At 39.1% G+C, this 21,153-nt stretch overlaps 1 protein-coding gene across 16 annotated transcripts in view; it reads right to left on the reverse strand.

The window, feature by feature from the left end:
- Nucleotides 1-21,153, reverse strand: part of SFMBT1 (Scm like with four mbt domains 1) — a 127,925-nt gene that overhangs the window by 42,058 nt on the left and 64,714 nt on the right. For all 16 annotated transcript variants that reach the window (XM_042979149.1, XM_042979155.1, XM_042979153.1 and 13 more), the window contains 2 exons: nucleotides 18,577-18,731; nucleotides 8,287-8,381 (listed from right to left, as the gene is read on the reverse strand). In XM_042979149.1, the coding sequence (XP_042835083.1) occupies nucleotides 8,287-8,381; nucleotides 18,577-18,604 (123 nt within the window). In that variant the 5' untranslated portion in view covers nucleotides 18,605-18,731. The remainder of the gene's footprint in view (nucleotides 1-8,286; nucleotides 8,382-18,576; nucleotides 18,732-21,153) is intronic.

Genomic DNA, 21,153 nt, shown 5'->3' on the forward strand with positions numbered 1-21,153 from the left:
TCCTTTTCATTTTAGCCATTTTGGAAGGTGTGTTATGTATCTCATTGTGATTTTATTTTATTTTTTAATGTTTATTTATTCATTTTGAGAGAGAGAGTGAGAGAGCAGGGAGAGAGGAGAGAGAATCCTAAGCAGGCTCCTTGCTGTCAGCGCAGGGCCCGACCCAGGGCTCAATCTCACCAATTGTAAGACCAGGATCTGAGCCAAAATCCAGAGTGGGACCGATGGAGCTACCTGTGCACCCCTCTCACTGTGATTTTAATTTGGACTTTTTCGTTATTAATGAAGATGGAAACCTTTATATTTTTTAGCCATTTACTTTTCTTCTTTTGGGAAATGGCTAAGATTCTTGCCTATTTTTGGTCAAGTCTGCATTTTGGATATCAGTTCTTTGTCAGTTACTTGTGTTGCAAACATTACCTCAATTTCTTTATGGTTCTGATTGATGAACAGAAGTTCTTAATTTTAATGTACTCTGATTTATCAATGTTTTTTCTTTAAAAAGTTAGTGCTTTTTCTGTATTTTTAAACAAAATTTCCCTATCCCTAGAAGTCATAAAGATGTATTTTCCATAAGCCTTTCATATTTAGAACTAATATCCACTTTGAATTATTCTCCATGTATGGTATTAGGTAGGAGTCAGGTTTTATTTGTTTGAAGATGCATACACAATTGACCTTTCCTCACCACTGGAAACTGCCACCTTTGTTTTAAGTCAAGTGTCCCCACAAAAGTGGATCTGCTTCTGATTTTTTGTTTTTCCTTTGAGTCGTACTGCAGTGCTATAATTCAGTTCACTACCTAGTACAGCAAGTCTTCTTGTTTTGTCTTATTCCTTAGCTGCATCTGGTTATCCTGGCTCCTTCGCATATCCACATGAACTTTAGAATCAGACCGTCAATTCCTATCTGAATTTTCTTTTGGTATTTGACATGGGTTGCAGTAAATCTATAGATCTACTATAGATTTATTTATTATTGGGAGAACTGTCATCTTTACAACAGTGAGTCTTCCATTACATAAACAAGGCATATTCCTTTATTTTAACTTACATCAATAATGGTTTGAAGTTACTCTGCAAATTTGTTACATTTATTAGTCATTTGATGTGTTTATGGTATTGTAAATTACATCTTTCAGTCCCACTTTTCTTTGTTGCTAGTATACAGAAATGTAATAATTTTTCATGCTACCCTGTATCTAATAATCTTATTAAAGTTACTCATTAATCCTATATCTGTAAATTATTTTATTCATCTGTATATAATGACATTTTTCCTTTCTTCCTAATCCTTATACATTTTAGTTGTTTTGCTTACCTTACTGTATTAGCCAGAACCTCCAATACACTAGCAAACAGAAGTCATGTTAGCCAACATTTTTATCTTGTTGCATATGTAAAAGAAAGTATGCATCATATTACCATTAACAAAGTTTGCTGTAGATTTTTTATAGATATCCTTTAGCAAATTAAAGATTTCTTTAATTTTCTCATCTACAGTTTGCTAAGAGTTTTTGTCATGACTGGGTATGGAATTTTACCAATTATTTTTCTCTTTATATTGAGGTGATAATGTATTTTTTTCTCCTTTATTCTGCTACTATGGTGAATTATGCTCTTCAAAGGTATCTTCCTCACTTTCTCGCCTTTCTCCTGAGATTCCAATTGCACATGCATTAGACTTTTTTTTATACTGTCCGTAGCTCTTGGATGTTCTGGTCTGGTTTTTTCCCCACTCTTTTCCTCTTTGCATTTCAGTTTGGGAAATTTATATTGACTTATCTTCAAGTATACTCTTTCCTCATCTGTTTGAGGATGACCAATGAGCTTGTCAAAGGCATTTAACATCTCTTATTACCACGTTTTTCATTTCTATAATTTCCACTTCACTGTGTCTAATAGTGTCGATTGCTAAGTGTTTTTTGTTGTTGTTTTTTTTTTTTTTACAGTTTATTTACTTATTTTCAGAGAGAGAGAGAGAGTGCACGACTAGCAGAGGGGTAGAGAGAGAGAGAGAGAGAGAGAGAGAGAGAGAGAGAATCCCAAGCAGGCTCTATGCTCTCAGTACGAGTATGATGCAGGGCTCGGTCCCATGAACCATGAGATCCTGACCTGAGCTGAAATCAAGAGTCAGATGCTTAACTGAGACACCCAGGCGCCCCTGATTTCCTTTTCTGTTCACACATGTTGTCCACCTATTCTGCCACAGCCTTTAAGCTATTACTCATAGTTATTTAAAATTCTCTGATAGTTCCAGTATCTGGGCCTTATGACTCTGGTTCTGTGGAATGCTTTGTCTGTTGACAGTTTGCTGTTTTTCTCTTGGTTCTTCGTGTGTCCCGTAATTTTTCACTGAAAGCCAGACATCCTGTACAGAATAACTGAGGTTGAGCAGACAGTATTTATGCCTGGACATGGGGATGTTTCTTTTTAGGCCTTAAATTTGAGGGAGAAGGTTAAATCAATGCAGTGAGGAGTGCAATTGGGTTTGGGTTTTGTTGTTTGGTTTTCACAGTACACCAGAGGCTCCAAACTACATTAGCATTTTCTACTGAGGGTCTAGGCTCATTTGCCAGAGGGCTTTCTCCCTTCAATATTTGCTGCTCCACCCTGAGATTTAGGCCCTCTCTTTGTGACTACATCTCAAAGACCATCTATCTCCACACTCTTGCCCTCTTCTACAAACAGACCTCTGTTGCCCAACATTTTCTAACTTGGTCATTGAAGACAAGCAGGAAGGGACACTCTCTGAGATTCAGCCTCAGTCTCAGGTTCTGTGTCCTGGGTGTTGGGAGTGCAAACTTCTCAGTGATCTTACTCCTCTCCCAACTGTAGGGGACCTTTAATGCTCTAGCATGTATTCCTACCCCTCTCCAGGACAGAGGGCTTTTATTTCTTCTGTTCTTTCCCCAGGCTGCAAAGAATCTTCACCTGCACCCGGTTGGGGGGGGGGGGGGGAGAGGCAGTTAAAAGGTTTGCATTCCTTCCCCTAGAAGCTTAAAGCTTTTGTTCCAGAAGATTCAGGTAAAGCTTAGTGTCTTTCCCATAGTTTGTGCTGTTTCCTTGACCAGATATGAGGAAAACTGTTTTACTATCTTAGAATTGTCATCCTTGCAAATGTGGTTTACTTCTAATTTCTTCTTCAGCCCCACCTTCCCCCTCCCCCCATTCCAAATTGGGTACTATAAAACTTGCCAGTGGCTCACAAGTCCTGGAGATCTGAGTTCCAGCAGCTTTGGCTGTGATCAGCTAGCCACAGGCACTCCTTCTCGGCATCTTCCTATACCTGTGCTTGGTTTTTACCACATGTGGCAGTCTTTCACCATATACTGATTCAAGCTTACAAATATTTTCTACATTTGATGATCAGAGAGTATACATCTATTTTTCATTCTCCTTGTTGCTTTGACATTCAAAGAGGAGAGGTGGAACCTGTTTCTTTAAAATGACATTTTTTTGGGGTGCTTGGGTGGCTCCGTTGGTTAAGTGTCTAACTTTGGCTCAGGTCATAATATTCGAGCCCCGCGTCGGGCTCTGTGCTGACAGCTCGGAGCCTGGAGCCTGCTCCAGATTCTGTGTCTCCCTCTCACTCTGCCTCTCCCCTGCTTGCACTCTGTCTCTCTCTCTCTCAAAAATAAACATGAATGAATAATGAATGAATGAATGAATGAATGAATGAATGACTTTTTTAGGGGCACCTGGGTGCCTCAGTCCATTAAGCATGTGACTTTGGCTCAGGTCATGATCTCACGGTCGAGCCCTGCATCAGGTTCTGCACTGATGGTACAGAGCCTGCTTGGGATTCTCTGTCTCTCCCTCTGTCTCTCTGCCCCTTCCCCATTTGCTCTCTTTCTCTCAAACTAAATGAATAAACTTTTTTTTAAATGTTAAAATGACATTTTTTTAGATCCAGAATTTTGCTCAGGAAATTTATCCCCCATTTTCATTTTAGTATAAATATGTATAAATACCTATCAGATTAGTAATAACATTAAAAACAAGAACTCAAAGGCATTACATGATCATGAATAAACTTCCCTTGTTAAAAAATATACTGAAAACAATTATAAAATATTAGTCAATGTAATATAAAATGAAATCCTTACTTAAAATATGTAGTTCTCACTACTTCAATTTAAGAAAGGCATAAGTGAACTAAAAAATAGGGCAACTATTATGACTGAGTTTTTACACAAACTGAAAATAGCAAGACTCTTTGGCATATACAACACCTACAATACAGTTTAACCTCACAAAATCAGACAATTCTGAGTGAGCATTTGTGTCTTCCTAAATCCTAGAACAAAGGAACTATGCCCTGCTGAACACTGCTATGGACTAAACTGTGTGTCCCCCAAAATCCACATGTTCAAATCCTAACTCCCTATGTGACTGTATTTTAAGACAGTACCCTGTTGAGGATTTTTGCAACCATGTTCATCAGGGAAATTGGTCTTAGTTCTCCTTTTTAGTGGGGTCTCTGTCTGGTTTTGGAATCAAGGTAATGTTGGCTTCATAGAAAGAGTTTGGAAGTTTTCCTTCCATTTCTATTTTTTGGAACAGCTTCAAGAGAATAGGTGTTAACTCCTCCTTAAATGTTTGGTAGAATTCCCCTGGAAAGCCATCTGGCCCTGGACTCTTGTTTTGTGGCAGATTTTTGATTACTAATTCGATTTCCTTACTGGTTATGGTCGATTTCCTTACTGTTCAAATTTTCTATTTCTTCCTGTTTCAGTTTTGGTAGTGTATATGTTTCTAGGAATTTGTTCATTTCTTCCAGATTGCCCATTTTATTGGCATATTATTGCTCATAATATTCTCTTATTATTGTTTTTATTTCTGCTGTGTTGGTTGTGATCTCTCCTCTTTCATTCTTGATTTTATTTACTTGGGTCCTTTCCTTTTTCTTTTTGATCAAACTGGCTAGTGTTTCATCAATTTTGTTAATTCTTTCAAAGAACCAGCTTTTGGTTTCATTAATCTGTTCTACTGTTTTTTTTTATTTTGATAGCATTAATTTCTGCTCTAATCTTTATTATTTCCTGCCTTCTGCTGGTTTTGGGTTTTATTTGCTGTTCTTTTTCCAGCTCCTTAAGGTGTAAGGTTAGGTTGTGTACCTGAGATCTTTCTTCCTTCTTTAGGAAGGCCTGGATTGCTATGTACTTTCCTCTTATGACTGCCTTTGCTGCATCCCAGAGGTTTTGGGTTGTGGTGTTATCATTTTCACTGATCTTGAAAAAGAAAACCAGAGCAGGAGGCATCACAATCCCGGACTTCAAGCTATACTACAAAGCTGTAATCATCAAGACAGTATGGTACTGGCACAAGAACAGACACTCAGATCAATGGAACAGAATAGAGAACCCAGAAATGGAACCCACAAAGGTATGGCCAATTAATCTTTGACAAAGCAGGAAAGAATATCCAATGGAATAAAGACAATCTCTTCAGCAAGTGGTGCTAGGAAAACTGGACAGGAACATGAAGAAAAATGAACCTGGACCACTTTCTTACACCATACACAAAAATAAACTCAAAATGGATGAAAGACCTCAATGTAAGACAGGAAGCCATCAAAATCCTTGAGGAGAAAGCAGGCAAAAACCTCTTTGATCTTGGCTGCAGCAACTTCTTACTCAACACGTCTCCAGAGGCAAGGGAAGCAAAAGCAAAAATGACCTATTGGGACCTCATAAAAATAAAAAGCTTCTGCACAGCAAAGGAAACAATCAGCAAAACTAAAAGGCAACCAATGGAATGGGAGAAGACATGTGCAAATGACATATCAGACAAAGGGTTAGCATCCAAAATCTATAAAGAACTTATCAAACTCAACACCCAAAAAAAAAAATAATCCAGTGAAGAAATGGGCAAAAGACATGAATAGACACTTCTCCAAAGAAGACATCCAGATGGCCAACCGACACATGAAAAAATGCTCCACATCACTCATCATCAGGGCAATACAAATCAAAACCTTACACCTGTCAGAATGGCTAACATTAACAACTCAGGCAACAACAGATGTTGGCGAGGATGCGGAGAAAGAGGATCTCTTTTGCATTGTTGGTGGCAATGCAAGCTGGTGCAGCCACTCTGGAAAACAGTATGGAGGTTCCTCAAAAAACTAAAAATAGAACTACCCTATGACCTAGCAATTGCACTACTAGGCATTTATCCAAGGGATACAGGTGTTCTGTTTCGAAGGGACACATGCACCCCCATGTTTATAGCAGCACTATCAACAATAGCCAAAGTATGGAAAGAGCCCAATGTTCACCGATGGATGAATGGATAAAGAAGAGGTGGCACACACACACACACACACAATGGAGTATTACTCGGCAATCAAAAAGAATGAAATCTTGCCATTTGCAACTATGTGAATGGAACTGGATGGTATTATGCTGAGTGAAATTAGTCAGAGAAAGACAAAAATCATATGACTTCACTCATATGAGGACTTTAAGACACAAAACAGATGAACATAAGCGAAGGGAAACAAAACTAATATAAAAACAGGGAGGGGTACCAAACATAAGAGACTCATAAATATGGAGAACAAACTGAGGGTTGCTGGAGGGGTTGTGGGAGGGGGGATGGGCTAAATGGGGAAGGGGCACTAAGGAATCTACTCCTGAAATCATTGTTGCACTATATGCTAACTAATTTGGATGTAAATTAAAAAAATAAATAAATAAAACAAGAAAAAAAAAAAAAAAAGACAGCACCCTTATGGAGGTAGTCTTTTCCTGCTTTTTCCTCTAGGGTTTTGATGGTTTCCTGTCTCACATTCAGGTCCTTTATCCATTTTGAGTTTATTTTTGTGAATGGTGTGAGAAAGTGGTCTAGTTTCAACCTTCTGCATGTTGCTGTCCAGTTCTCCCAGCACCATTTGTTAAAGAGACTGTCTTTTGTCCACTGGATATTCTTTCTTGCTTTGTCAAAGATGAGTTGGCCATACTTTTGTGGGTCTAGTTATGGGGTTTCTATTCTATTCCATTGGTCTATGTGTCTGTTTTTGTGCCAATACCATGCTGTCTTGATGATTAAAGCTTTGTAGTAGAGGCTAAAGTCTGGGATTGTGATGCCTCCTGCTTCGGTCTTCTTCAAAAGTACTTTGGCTATTCGGGGCCTTTTGTGGTTCCATATGAATTTTAGGTTTGCTTGTTCTAGTTTCGAGAAGAATGCTGGTGCAATTTTGATTGGGATTGCACTGAATGTGTAGATAGCTTTGGGTAGTATTGACATTTTGACAATATTTATTCTTCCAATCCATGAGCACCCTTATGGAGGTAGTAAAGGGTAAATGAGGTCCTAAGAGTGGAGCCCCGATTCAAGGAGAGTCTGCTCTCTCACTCTCTGCCATGTGAGGACACAGTGACCAGGCTGTCAGCAAACCAGGAAGAGAGCCCTCACCAGAGCCTAACCCTGCTGGCAGCCCGATCTCAGACTTCTAGTCTCCAGAACTGTGAGACAATAAACTTCTGTTGTTCAAGCCACCCAGTCTATGGCAGCCTGAACAGACTAAGACAAACGTGAAATCAACAGATCAATAATTCTGTGTTTTAAGAGGGAATGTAAGTGAAAAGGCTCAAAAACTAGGTCTGAATATAAATTATTAATAAAACTTGGACTGTTTTCTTCCACTCTAAAGGCATCATATGGGGCAAGTATGTGGTCAATGGATTAAGCATTAAATTGAGCTATTAAGACATAAAACTATACTGCCCCAGCCACGAATATAAACCACTGATGATATTACTTACGTTTCTGCTCAACGTGAGAGAAAGCAATGACATTACTGAACTTATTTTCAATGTGCAAACCAACAGTCATAACACACAGTGTAAGAAAATAAACCATTTTCTTCAATTTATGAGGGGTTTTATTGACAAAAAAAAAAAAAAAAAGGAATATTCATGACGAGTGAAAAAGACAAGTGTTGCGTTGAGTGATAGAAAATAAACAAAACCAAAAAAAGACTTTAAAGTATGTCCAGGGGCACCTGGCTGGTTTGGTCAGTAGAGCACTCTGATCAGTGTGACTCTTGATCTCAGAGTTGTCAGTTCGAGCCCCAAGTTGGATGTAGACGTTACTTTAAAATAATAAAATAAAGTATGTCCAGTTTTTTAAATGAGGGTGGCAAGAGGAGGAAAAAAGGAAAAAGCACCCAAATCCTTTCAAGTGTCCCAACTTAAAATAACTCTAAACCCTCTAATGATGGTACCGTGAGTCAAAGGAACAAGGTGCAGTCAGTAAAACAAATACAGGTAGTGCTTACATGTTTAAAAGATCCGTAGGGTACTGCAGCGGACCCTGTCTCTTCTAGGTAATCTTCCCAGCTTAACTCCACTTCTTCCACACCAGATCCAGCATCTGGAATTAAAATCAGAACAAAAGAAAACTCAAAACTGTGAAAACATAAACTTAGTAACCCTAACTTACACAATTTACTTCACATCAAATTAACCGATTTGATTTTACACACAAAATAATCAGACGTTCAGGTTTTTAAAAAATTTTTTTAATGTTTGTTTTTGAGAGACAGACACACAGAGTGTGAGCAGGGGAGGGGCAGAGAGAGAGGGAGACACAGAATCTGAAGCAGGCTCCAGGCTCTGACATGTCAGCACAGAGCCTGACGCGGGGCTCAAACTCATGAACCACGAGACCGTGACCTGAGCTGGAGTCTGATGCTCAACCGACTGAGCCACCCAAGCACCCCTCACATGTTCATTGTAAATGGCAGGTTCCCTTTGTGTACTGATGATCAATGAATCTCAACGACATGGAAGGGTGACATGCTGTCTCCTGCTGGGCTCCATCAGGGAGGGATTCACCCAGATGGGCCATATAAAAGCTGGTGAGAGTATAACTATTATAATCACTTTGGACTATAATTTGGTATCTAATGCCAACTACCTGAGATACTTAATAGGCATTTCTTTTTTTTTTTAATTCTTTAAATGTTTGTTTATATTTGAGAGAGAGAGAGAGAGAGAGAGAGACAATGCACGAGCAGGGGAGGGGCAGAGAGAGGCCAAGACAGAATCTGAAGCAGGCTCCGGGCTCCAAGCTGTCAGCACACAGTCTGACGTGGGGCTTGGCCTCAGGAGCTGTGAGATCGTGACCTGAGCCGAAGTTGGACGCTCAGCTGACTGAGCCACCCGGGTGCCTTAATAGGCATTTCAAACTTAAATTTTCAACCTGAATCCTTCTTAGTACTCTCCAATTGCGTAAAAGATACCACCACCAGTCCGTATTTTGGCTCAATCCAAAAATGTGGGGTTATCCTTTTTTTCCGACTTCTCTTTCACATCTACAGATACATCAAAATCATCAGAAAACTCTGTAGGTACCACCTTTAAAATACACTCCAAATCAAATCACTTCCCACCATTTCTACTGCTCTCTCTCTAGCCCAAGACCTAATCACTATATCCTTTCACCTTTTAATCAAAATTACAACGAAATCTAAACTCTTTGGAAGACTGTGAAGGCCCAATCTGGTGTGAGCCCTGGCTACCTTCCCTGCCACTTCATCCCCAACCAGCCTCTTGTGTGCTCACTGCACTCAAGTGACCCTGGGATTCTTACTATTCTTCTCTAAACATGCTCTTTCCTCATTGATTTCCTCAGCTCAAAGACTCCTTCCCCAGTGTCATTCACCGCTTCATTACATTCAAGCCTCTCCTCAAACGTCCTGTTTCCAGAAAGGCCTCCCATCACTACTTCTCTAAAGCAGACACCCCAGACTGTGCTTCCGTTATCTTACAGGCATTCATTCAGAAGTACTTGCCAGTATGCCATACACCTTTGTATCCTCCCCGTTAGAAAACAAACTCTACCAAGACAAGACTTCATTTTGGTCACTCCTGTATCTCTGTCACAGCAGACTCAATAAATTTTTGTTGAGTGAGCAAAGATTCAAATATTCCAAAATCCAGTAATTCCAATTTACATAATAAACTCTCTAAGAGCAGGATTTTGTTTCCTGACGTATCCTCACTGCCCAAAACGATGAGGGGCACTAGCAGGTTCACAACAGACAGCTGCTGAATGAGTACACCCTAGGGGAGTCCATGGTAGGAGGCAAGTACAAGGATGCTCACCACAGCACTGTCTGTGACAGCAACAGACAGAAGAAGAGATAAATTATGGCAATTCTACAGTGGAGTAGTACTATATCGCAGCTGAAATGAATGAACCAGTATTGACACAGATAAATCTCAAAAAAAAAAAAAAAACCCACATCAAATAAAAATAGCAAGTACAGAATGAAAAGCACAAGATACAGTTTAGGCTTCAAAGCAAACTTTGCAGTATAAACGTTTATAAATGCATGCATATTAATAAGAGTACAGAAACAAAGGTGGGAAGGATATACATCAACTACCTTTGGGAGATGGAGAGGAGAAAACAGGAAGAGAAGTACAAAAGAGGCTTAAACTCTATTAGGCTTTATTTCTTAAAAAAAAATGGAAAGACATGAAAACATGTTCAACATCATTAGGGAAGTGCAAATCAAAATCACAATGAGATACCACTTCATACCCACTAGAATGACTATTATCCCAAAAAAGCAGAAAGTAAGTGTTGCCAAGGATGTGAGAAATTGGAATCTTTGTGCATTGCTGGTCTGCGGATGTAAAATGGTGCAGCCACTGTGGAAAACTATACAGTGGTTCCTCAAACAATTAAAAATACAATCACCCTGTGACTTAGCCATTCCACTTCTGGATATATACCCCAAAGAATTGAAAGCAAGGACTCAAACAGATAGTTGTACACAAATGTTCATAGCAGTAATATTCACAATAGTCAAAAGGTGGAAGCAACTCAAGTGTCCATAAACGGATGAACAGATAAACAAAATGAGGTGTATACATACATACACTGGAGTATTATTCAGCCTTAAAAAGGAAGGACATCCTGGCACATATGACAACATGAATGAACCGGAGGACGCGACACTGAATGAAGTAAGCCACTTGCAAAAGGACAGATACTGTATGATTCCACTTACATGCCAATAGCTAGAGTACTCAAATCCACAGAGACACAAACGAGAATGTAATTCCCAAGGACTGGGGGGAAAGGGAAATGGGAAGTTATCATCATGTAATAGGTACAGAGTTGCAGTCTGAGAAGATGAAAAAGTGCTGGATTGGGCGCCTGGGTGAGTTAGTTAAGTGTCCAACTCTGGATTTCGGCTCAGGTCATGATCTCACGGTTTGTGGGTTTGAGCCCCGCACTGGGCTCTACGCTGACAGCGCAGAGCCTGCTTGGGATTCTCTCTCCCACTCTCAGCTGCTCCCCTGCTCACATGCACACACACTCTCTCTTTCTCTCCAAATAAATAAATAAACTTAAAAAAAAGTGCTGGAGATCACTGCGGTGATGCACAACAGTCTGAATGGACTTCATGCCACTGAACTCTTTACCTAAAAATGGTTCACAAGTAAACTTTGTGTTAAGGACATTTTATAACAATTTAAAAAATGGAAACAAATACTGGACAACGTTAACATTAATTCTTCACAGTAGGTACCACAGGTGTTTGTTATATTGTTTTCCACTCATTTTTATCAACGTGTGTTTGTTATATTGTTTTCCATGTTTGAAAATTTTCACCAGAAATTTAACAAGCCAACAAAGACTACATGGGCAGCATCCTGGAAAGTATGGGTCAGTAGAAACTCAATTTCCATTATTAAAACATAACAAGGCTGACGATTCATGGTCCTCAGCCAGGAACCTACTCCCTCAAACAGCGTGCTAATTTACAAATAAAAAATAAACAACAAAAGGGGCAACCGGATGTCTCAGATGGCTGGGTGTCTGATTCCTGATTTCAGGTCAGGTTGTGATCTCATAGTTTGTGGGTTTGAGTCTAGTGCTGGGCTCTGCACTGAGCGCTCAGGGCCCACTTACGATTCTCTCTCTCCCTTGCCCAGCTCACGTTCTCTCTCCCAAGATAAATAAATAAACATTAAAAAAATAATGAAAAAATACTAAAAATAATGAATTAAAGAACTAAAACCTCTAATAATTAAAAACTACTAACAAGCCAAGAAGAAACAAACTAATAATCTGATCAAAAAATGAGCAAAATAGGGGAGTCTGGGTGGCTCAGTTGGCTAAGCAACCGACTCTTGATATCAGCTCAGGTCACGATCTCGCAGTTGTGGGATTGAGCACCCATCGGGATTGGTTGGGATTATCTCTCTCTGCCCCTCCCCTGCTTGTGTGCATGCACACACTCTCTCTCAAAATAAATAATTATTTTATTTATCTCAAAATAAATAATTTTTCTTTAAAAAAAAGAAAAATGAGCAAAATACATGAAAAGAAATGCAAATAGTCCTTAAACATATGGAAAGATGTGTAAATTTACTCATTTTAAAAGATAAGCAAATTAAAACTACACTGAGGTATCAGATTGGAAAAAAATTCCAAAGTTTGACAACATACTCCTCTCTATAGTGAGGCTGTAGTTAAGCAGGTAAACCATAATGTCACAACCCTAGTGAAAGAGAACTTGGCAATATCTAGCAAAATACATATGTATTTGCCTTTTGAGCCAACAATTCCACTTCTAGGAATCTATCCCAAAGATAGATATGCTGGCAAAAATACAAAAAGACGTATGTGCAAAACTATTCATTGCAGCCCTATTTGTAATACCAAGACTGGGATCAACCCAAGTGTCCACCAGCAGGGAACTGGCTGAATTAAATATGGTAGATACATCTATACAGCTGGAAAAAGGAAGGAGAAAGATTACTACATACTGATGTGGGATAATCTCTAGTATAGAAGAGATATGAATATCAATATATATGTACGTATACACATTCTTGTTTATAATTTTTAAATGAGTAATAAAGTAATAAAAACCAGTTATGTATATGAAGAATAAAAAGGATGAATAGTATCAGAATGCCATTATATGTAACTATGTAGACATTTTTACAATTTAGAAACATATTTAAATCAAAAGAAAAAAATTCCAGGGGCACCTGGGTGGTTCAGTCAGTTAGGCTTTGGACTCTGGATTTTCACTCAGGTCATGATTTCATGGATCCTGGCATTGAGCTCCACTAGGTTCTGTGCTCACAGCACGAAGCCTCCTTGAGATTCTCTCTCACCCTCTCTGCAACCTTCCCCACTCGCACATTCTCGTTCTCTCTCAAAATAAGCAAACATTAAAAAAAAAAAAAAAAGAAAAGAAAAAAAAAGAAAAAAATTCCAAATGAAAATGAACTGAAACAAATATGCTTAACTGTTAGTGGCAAAACCAACAGGATTACTTTACGCCATATTAAAATACAATATTTGACTGCAAACCCCGGGGGAATATATTTAACGGCAAAAACCATAAAGAAACTTTAAACCTCACACTGTTATCTTACGAATACTTGGAATATTGGTACTGTTGAAAAAATTATAGAAATATTATAGGGTAGGGATGCCTGGTGGCTCAGTTAAGCATCAGACTCTTGATTTCAGCTCAGGTCATGATCTCATGGTTCATGAGTTCAAGCCCCATGTTGGGTTCCCTAGAGCCTGCTTGTGATTCTCTCTCTCTCTCTCTCTCTCTCTCTCTCTCTCTCTCCCTCCCTCCCTCTCCCTCTCTCTCTCTCTCTCCCTCTCTCTCTGCCCCTCCCCCTGCACACACATGCTCTCTCTCAAAATAAATAAATATTTTTTAAAAAACAATATAAGGGGGGCCTGGATGGCTCAGTCAGTTAAGCATCCAACTTCAGCTCAGGTCATGATCTCGCCATTCAGGAGTTCAAGTCCCACATTAGGTTCTGTGCTGTCAGCTCGGAGCCTGGAGCCCACTTCAGATTCTGTGTCCCCCTCTCTCTCTAACCCTCCCCTGCTCGCGCTCTGTCTCTCTCTCTTTCAATAATAAATATTAAACATTAAAAAAAAACAATAAAAAATATGGTAGAGTAAAAATAAGTGATGATATGAACATCATTATGAAACAACACATTTCCAAAAGAAAAGAGACGCAAGCATAAAATCAAAGAAGTAGTTTTAAATTACTGAAATTTTAAATTAAAATTATAAATACGGGGGCGCCTGGGTGGCTCAGTCAGTCAAGCGTTGGACTCTTGATTTCAGCTTAGGTCATGATCTTGCAGTTCCAGAGTCAGAGCCCCACATCTGGCTCTGTGCTGATGGTACAGAGCCTACTTAGGATTCTTTCTCTCTCCCTCTGTCTCTACCACTCCTCCACTCATGTTGACTCTCAAAAAATACACATTAAAAAATAAATAAGTAAGTAAAATTATAAATATAAAATGAAGCCACCTTTTCTAAACATGTGTAGTTTCTACCTATGTCTATGGATAAGGCTTGTAAGAAATGACAACCTAGTATCAATGAGCTACCCCAGTACTCAGACTGTGATCTCCAAATATCGTATCCACTGCCCTAAAGAAAAAATCGTTCCCCAGAGAAATGGTAGGTTGTAAGTCTGGGGTAGAAAATGTGCCTTCAAGAAGTACCTGGGAATGTTACTACACCAGAAAGCAAGGACTAGAATTATCACAGATACATTGATATCACACCAAAAAACACAGGAAATAATCTGAAAGAACTCTCATTGCTCTAGAATGTGGCAGTTTGATCATCAAATGAATGACAGCAATAGAATCAAGCTCATCATTTATGTGTGTGTGTGTGTGTGTGTGTGTGTGTGTGTGTGCGCGCGCGCGTGCGCGTGCATGCGTGTGTGTGCGCTTTAAATGCATGAATTAACAATAACATTTAAAACAAGATAAATCAACTTCCTAAATGGCACAGTGAGTACCTCAGTGAACCTACTCTCCCAGAAAAATATCAAGATCACTGACTAAACAATGAAAAGCAACCATTTCGAAGTTATGAAATTAACTGAAGGCACACAACAAACTGAAAAGTACTATTCCAGACAAGCTACTGGACCTGGTTAGAACAGCAGGGTTGTGGCTTTTTAACCTGGGACTATTCCCATTCCTCATCCCTCCTTAGCTCAAAACAGAAACTTTGGAATTGAAAATACAATAACCGTAAGTAAACTCCATGGTAAGCTCCTTAGCAGAATAAGGAGGATACAGGAAAAACGACTAAAATTAAAAACAGAGCAAAAGAAAACACTCAATCTAAACATCAGAAAGGAAACACTGAAAAAATGAAAAGAGTTTCAAGGAGTTGTGGAACAGCAACAAAAAAATCTAACACTAGGGCCAGCAGAGTACTAGAAAAAGAGAAGGAAGACAGGGTTGAAAAAGTATTTGAAGAAATAATGGCTGAAATTTTTCCAATTTTGGCAAAAAAAAAAAAAATGTCCAATAAGTCTATAGATTCAAGAAACTAAGAAAACCCCAAACAAGATAAATCCAAGGAAATATGTGCAAAGATACAGCAAAAGTCAAACTTCTGAAAGCTAAAAGACAAAAAAATCTTGAAAGCAGCAAGGGAAATAATACCTCTCTTAAGATGAATGGGGGAGAGGGGATTCCAATGACAGATTTCTCACCAGAAATCATGGAATGCATGAATGCCAGAATACATACTACTTTTCAAGAGATGAAAAAAAAAAGTATTTTCTACCCAAAATTCTATTTCCAGCAAAAATATCCTTCAGTAATGAACAGGGAAGTAAAGACACTTGTCATAGTAAGGTAAAATATTTTTTCACCAGATCAATCCCCCCCACACACAAAATCCCCCACAATCCCCCCCCACACACAAAAAAAATGGCTTAAGAAAATTCTATAAACAGAAATGGAATGACAGAAGAAGGAATCTTAGAAAATTAGGAAGGAATAAGGGACAATTTCAAGAGTAAAAATATTGGAAAATATAAAACAGTTTCCTTCTCTTCCTGACTTCAAATTATGTTTGACAGTTGAGGCAAAAATTTTAACAGTGCCTGATGTGGTTCTCAAGTATGTGGAGGAAATATTTAAGACAATTATAAAGGTAAAGAGATATAAAAGTGAGTAAAGTTTCCACACTTTGCTCAAATTAATTAAATGATGACACTAGCAAAGTATGAGAAGTTATATATATATAGTGTTCCACCTAGAGCAGCCACTAAAAAGCCACAGAAACAGATACATTAAAAAACACTACATACAAATCAAAATGGAATTCTAAAAAAGTTCAAGTAACCCACAAGAAGGCAGGAAGAGAGAGGAAAAAAAAAAGAAAACAAAAAACAAAAAACCAAAAACCAATGAACAAAAACAGCAGACTTGAGTCCTAATAATTACATTAAATGTAAATGGTCTAAATACATCAACATAAGACTAAAACTCTTTTAAATGACTGTATGTTTTATAGGAAATTTTGAATATAATGACATAGGTAGAAAGTGAAAGGATGGAAAAGATATACCATGTAAACATTAATCAAAAGAAAACAAGAATAGGTCAGGATACCTGGGTGGCTCAGCCAGTTGAGTGTCCAACTCTTGATTTCAGCTGAGGTCATAAACTCACCATTCATAAGTTTGAGCCCTGTGTCAGGCTCTGCACTGACAGTGTGGAGCCTGCTTGGGATTCATTCTCTCTCTCTCTCTCTCTCTCTCTCTCTCTCTCTCTCTGCCTCTTTCTCTGCCCCTCCCCTGCTCACGCTCACTCTCTCTCAAAATAAATAAATAAACAAACAAACAAAAAGAAAAAAGGAATAGGTAAATCCATAGAAACAGAAATTAAGTTAATGGTTACCAAAGACTGGATGGAGCAAGAAATGACTGCTAACAATTTCTCTTTGGGGGGGAGATGAAATATTCTGGAATTAGCAGTAATGGTCACACAACCTTGTGAATATAATAAAAATCATTGAATTGTGTACTCTAAACAGGTATATGAATTCATGATATGTGAATCACATCTCAAAAAACAAAAACAGAGGTGCCTGGGTGGTTCAGTTGAGCATCCTACTTTTGATTTTGGCTTAGGTCATGAACCCATGGTCATGGGATCAAGCTCCGTGGCAGGCTCTTGCACCGAATGTGGAGCCTGTTTAAGATTCTCTCTCTCTCCCTCTGCCCCTCTCCCCTGCTCGCACTGTCTCTCTCTCTCCAAAATTAAGAAAATTTAAAAAACCTCAATAAAGTTTTTTAAAAACCTCAACAGTGAAAAAAGAATGTCATTATTAATTTAAAAAGCAAACAACATAATAAACGAGCCAAAGACATGAAGACACTTTTACTAAAGAGGATATAAGGATGACAAACAAGCACATGTTCAACATCACTAGCCATTAGGGAAAGGTAAATTAAGACCAGGATAAGGTGTCATTACACACCTTATCAGAAATGACTTAAAAAACAGCGACAATACCCAGTGGCAGAGGGGATGTGCAGAAACTAGATCTCTCATCCATTGCTGATAAAAATGTACAGCTACTCTGGAAAGTAGTTTGGCCATTTCTTTATTAAACATATGACCCAGCAATTGTGGTCCTGGGCATTTATTCCAGAAAGATAAAATCTTACGTATATGATTGCTCACAGCAGCTTTATTTGTAATGGCCAAAAACTGGATGCAACCAAAATATACTACAACAGATGAACAGTTAACCAAACTGTAGTACATGGAATACTACTGAGCAATGAAAGGGAACAAACTTCTGATACACACAAGAATTTGGACAGCTCTCAAGAGCATTATCTTGAGCGAAAAAAGCTAACCTCAAAAAGTCACACACCTGGGGCACCTGGGTGGCTCAGCTGGTTAAGTGTCTGACTTCGGCTCAGGTCATGATCTCACGGTTCGTGAGTTCAAGCCCCGAATCAGACTCTCTGCTGACAGCACAGAGCCTGCTTCAGATCCTCTGTCCCCCTCCCTACCCTTCCCCTGCACCCATGCGCACACTTGTACACGTACGTGTACACACACACACACACTCTCTCTCTCTCTCTCTCTAAAAAATAAACATTAAAAAAAAAGTCACATACTATGTGATTCTATTTATATAACATTTTTGGAATGACACAGAGATGGAGAACAGATTAACAGCTCCCTGGGGTTAGAGGAGGCTGGGGGAAAGTAAGGGGGAGATGTAACTATGAAGGGGTAGCAAGGAAGAGCTCTTTGTGGTGATGGAACAGTTCTGTATCTTGACTGAGGTGGTAGTTACAGGAATCTGCATGTAATAAAATGACAGAGAACTACACACACTTTCTACCTTGTCAGTTTCCTGGCTTTTATGTTGTAATATACTTATAGGAGATGTAACTAGTGGTAAACACAGGACCTGTCAGTACCATCTTTATAACTTCCCATGAATCTACAGTTATTTCAAAATATTTCAAAAGTTACTATCAAAATTTAAAAAAAAATTTAAAGATGTTTGTTCATAAAAGTCATTTGCTTTTCCAGCAAACGTTATGAGTACCCCCTAGTGCCAGGTTCTCTGCTAGGTACAGAGAAAGATGACTCACGCCTTCAAAGGGCTTTCTGTTCAGTGGTAGAAAGACAAGTCGGACAATACAGTACAGGTAAGTAATACAACTGTGCACTGTGCACTATGAAAAATGATTTCTGTTCAGCAAAGCCAGTACCTGCATCAAGCTGCTGCTCCCCGTTCATTTCCACAGAACATGGGCTGTCTTCTCCCCACGCAAAGGACAGGCCTTATGGTTCCGCTATGGTCTGAAAATTACTTGCAGGTCTCAAGCATCTGTTCAGTGGGCATCCAAGGGTCCAAATGAAAGTGCTGAAAGATAAAAAAGAACACATAAACAGTTTGAAGCCCCAGTGTGTTTACTCATTCCTGAGACCTGGCACCCCAGTCCGTTGAGAGTGCACATGAAACAAAAACACCTTGGCAGAAGAGATGGGATTATAGAAAAAACTGACACCTAATTTTGAAGAATGTATGTGTGGGTGTGAGTGTGTGTGCATACATGTGTATGTGTAGAGACAGCACTATCGCGATCTTGATATCTAAAAATTGCAACAAATTAACACGTATATGAATTAGTACTCTTTAAACTCAGATTGTAATCCTTAGCACCTTGACTCCTACCCACAAAAACTGTAATTCCTAATGAATTCCTGAAGGAAAAATGGTAGCTTTCAATGTTCTATCTTACCCAATGAATAAGATCAAGGATATATTACTTTATCTAGCTTTCCATTCCATTTATCGAGAATATTATGCAGAACCAAAACTTATCAACTACCTTAGTCTACAATTACACTTACAAAGGGAACCCCTCCAAAATAAGCCCTGAACCAATTTATTCTTTTTAAATTTTTTTTAATGTTTATTTATTTCTGAGACAGAGAGAGACAGAGCATGAGGGGGGAAGGGCAGAGAGAGAGGGAGACACAGAATCAGAAGCAGGCTCCAGGCTCTGAGCTGTCAGCACAGAGCCCAACGCGGGGCTCAAACTCACAAACTGTGAGATCATGACCTGAGCCGAAGTCGGTCGCTCAACTGACTGAGCCACCCAGGTGCCCCTTATTTATTCTTTTTTTAAAAACACAATTTTAGGGGCGCCTGGGTGGCGCAGTCGGTTAAGCGTCCGACTTCAGCCAGGTCACGATCTCGCGGTCCGTGAGTTCGAGCCCTGCGTCAGGCTCTGGGCTGATGGCTCGGAGCCTGGAGCCTGTTTCCGATTCTGTGTCTCCCTCTCTCTCTGACCCTCCCCCGTTCATGCTCTGTCTCTCTCTGTCCCAAAAATAAATAAAAAACGTTGAAAAAAAAATTAAAAAAAAAATATATAACACATGCCTTTGAGGCCCCTTAAAAAAACAAACAAACAAAAAAAAAACACACAATTTTATTGGGGGCACCAGGGTGGCTCAGTCGGTTAAACGTCTGACTCTCGGTATCAGCTCAGGTCATGATCTCATGGTCTCATGAGTTCAAGCCCCACGTCAGGCTCTGTGCTGACAATGCGGAGCCTGCTTGGGATTCTCTCTCTCTCCCTCTCTCTCTGCCCCTCCCCCCCCACTCACGCTGTCTCTCTCTCTCGCTCAAAATAAACTGTAAACAAATATATTAACAAAACAACTTTATTGGGATATAATTCACATACCAAAATTTCCCACTTTAAGTGTATAATTCCACAGCTTTAATAAGTTTACAGAGTTGTGTAACTACCACTATATCCAGTTTCAGAATATCTCTGTTACCATGAAAAAACCTCCATTCCCACTTGCAGCTCCTCCCCATTCTGTCTAGGCACAGAACAGGTACCTGACCTGCCCAGGGCCCAACAACTAGGAAGTAGCAGAACCAGGTTTCAAACCAAGCAAAATGCCTATAGTCCATGTCCTCAAACACTGTATTTTACTGCCTCTCAATGGGAAACAGCTGAGAGTTTCTTTAACCATGGAAAGGAAATGATCAAATCTGTGTTTCACAAAAGATCACTCTGGACCCAAATAGAGAAACCAGAGGGAGTGATAGCAAAGACAACATACAAGTATAAAACTACGTGGCAAAGGACTCCATAATTAATGGGAAGTCTGGGTGGCTCAGTCAGTTGAGTGTCTGACTCTTGATTTCGGCTCAGGTCATGATCTCAGGGTAGCGGGATCAAGCCCCAAGTTGGGCTCCATGCCCAGCATGGAGCCTGCTTGGGATTCATATTCTCATTCTCTCTCTCTCTCTCTCTCTCTCTCTCTCTCTCTCTCTCTCTCTCTCTCTCTTTCTCCCTAAAATTAAAAAAAAAAAAATTTTAAAGAAGACACCATAAATAAAGTTCAAAAGTAAAGGAGTTTACCTTAAAAGTTCTCATTACAAGAAACAATTTTTTGTAACTATGTATGGTGATTGATACTAACTAGACTGAGTTTGGTGATCACTTTGCAATGTATACAAACATCAAATCATTATGTTGTACACCTGAAACTAACAGAATGTTATTTGTCAATTATACTTTACTACAAATAAATAAATAAACAAACAAACAAGACAAATGAGATGGGTGAAAATATAATGGGTTAATTTCCATATATAAACTCCTATAATTCAACAACATCAAAAAAGAAAAAATGGGCAAAATACATAACTGATCCACATTTAATGTTTTTATTTATTTTTGAGACAGAGAGAGACAGAGCATGAGCAGGAGAGGAGCAGAGAGAGAGGGAGACACAGAATCTGAAGCAGGCTCCAGGCTCTG

This window comes from Panthera tigris, chromosome A2 (genome assembly GCF_018350195.1).
Source record: "Panthera tigris isolate Pti1 chromosome A2, P.tigris_Pti1_mat1.1, whole genome shotgun sequence".
Taxonomy (NCBI): Eukaryota; Metazoa; Chordata; class Mammalia; order Carnivora; family Felidae; genus Panthera; species Panthera tigris.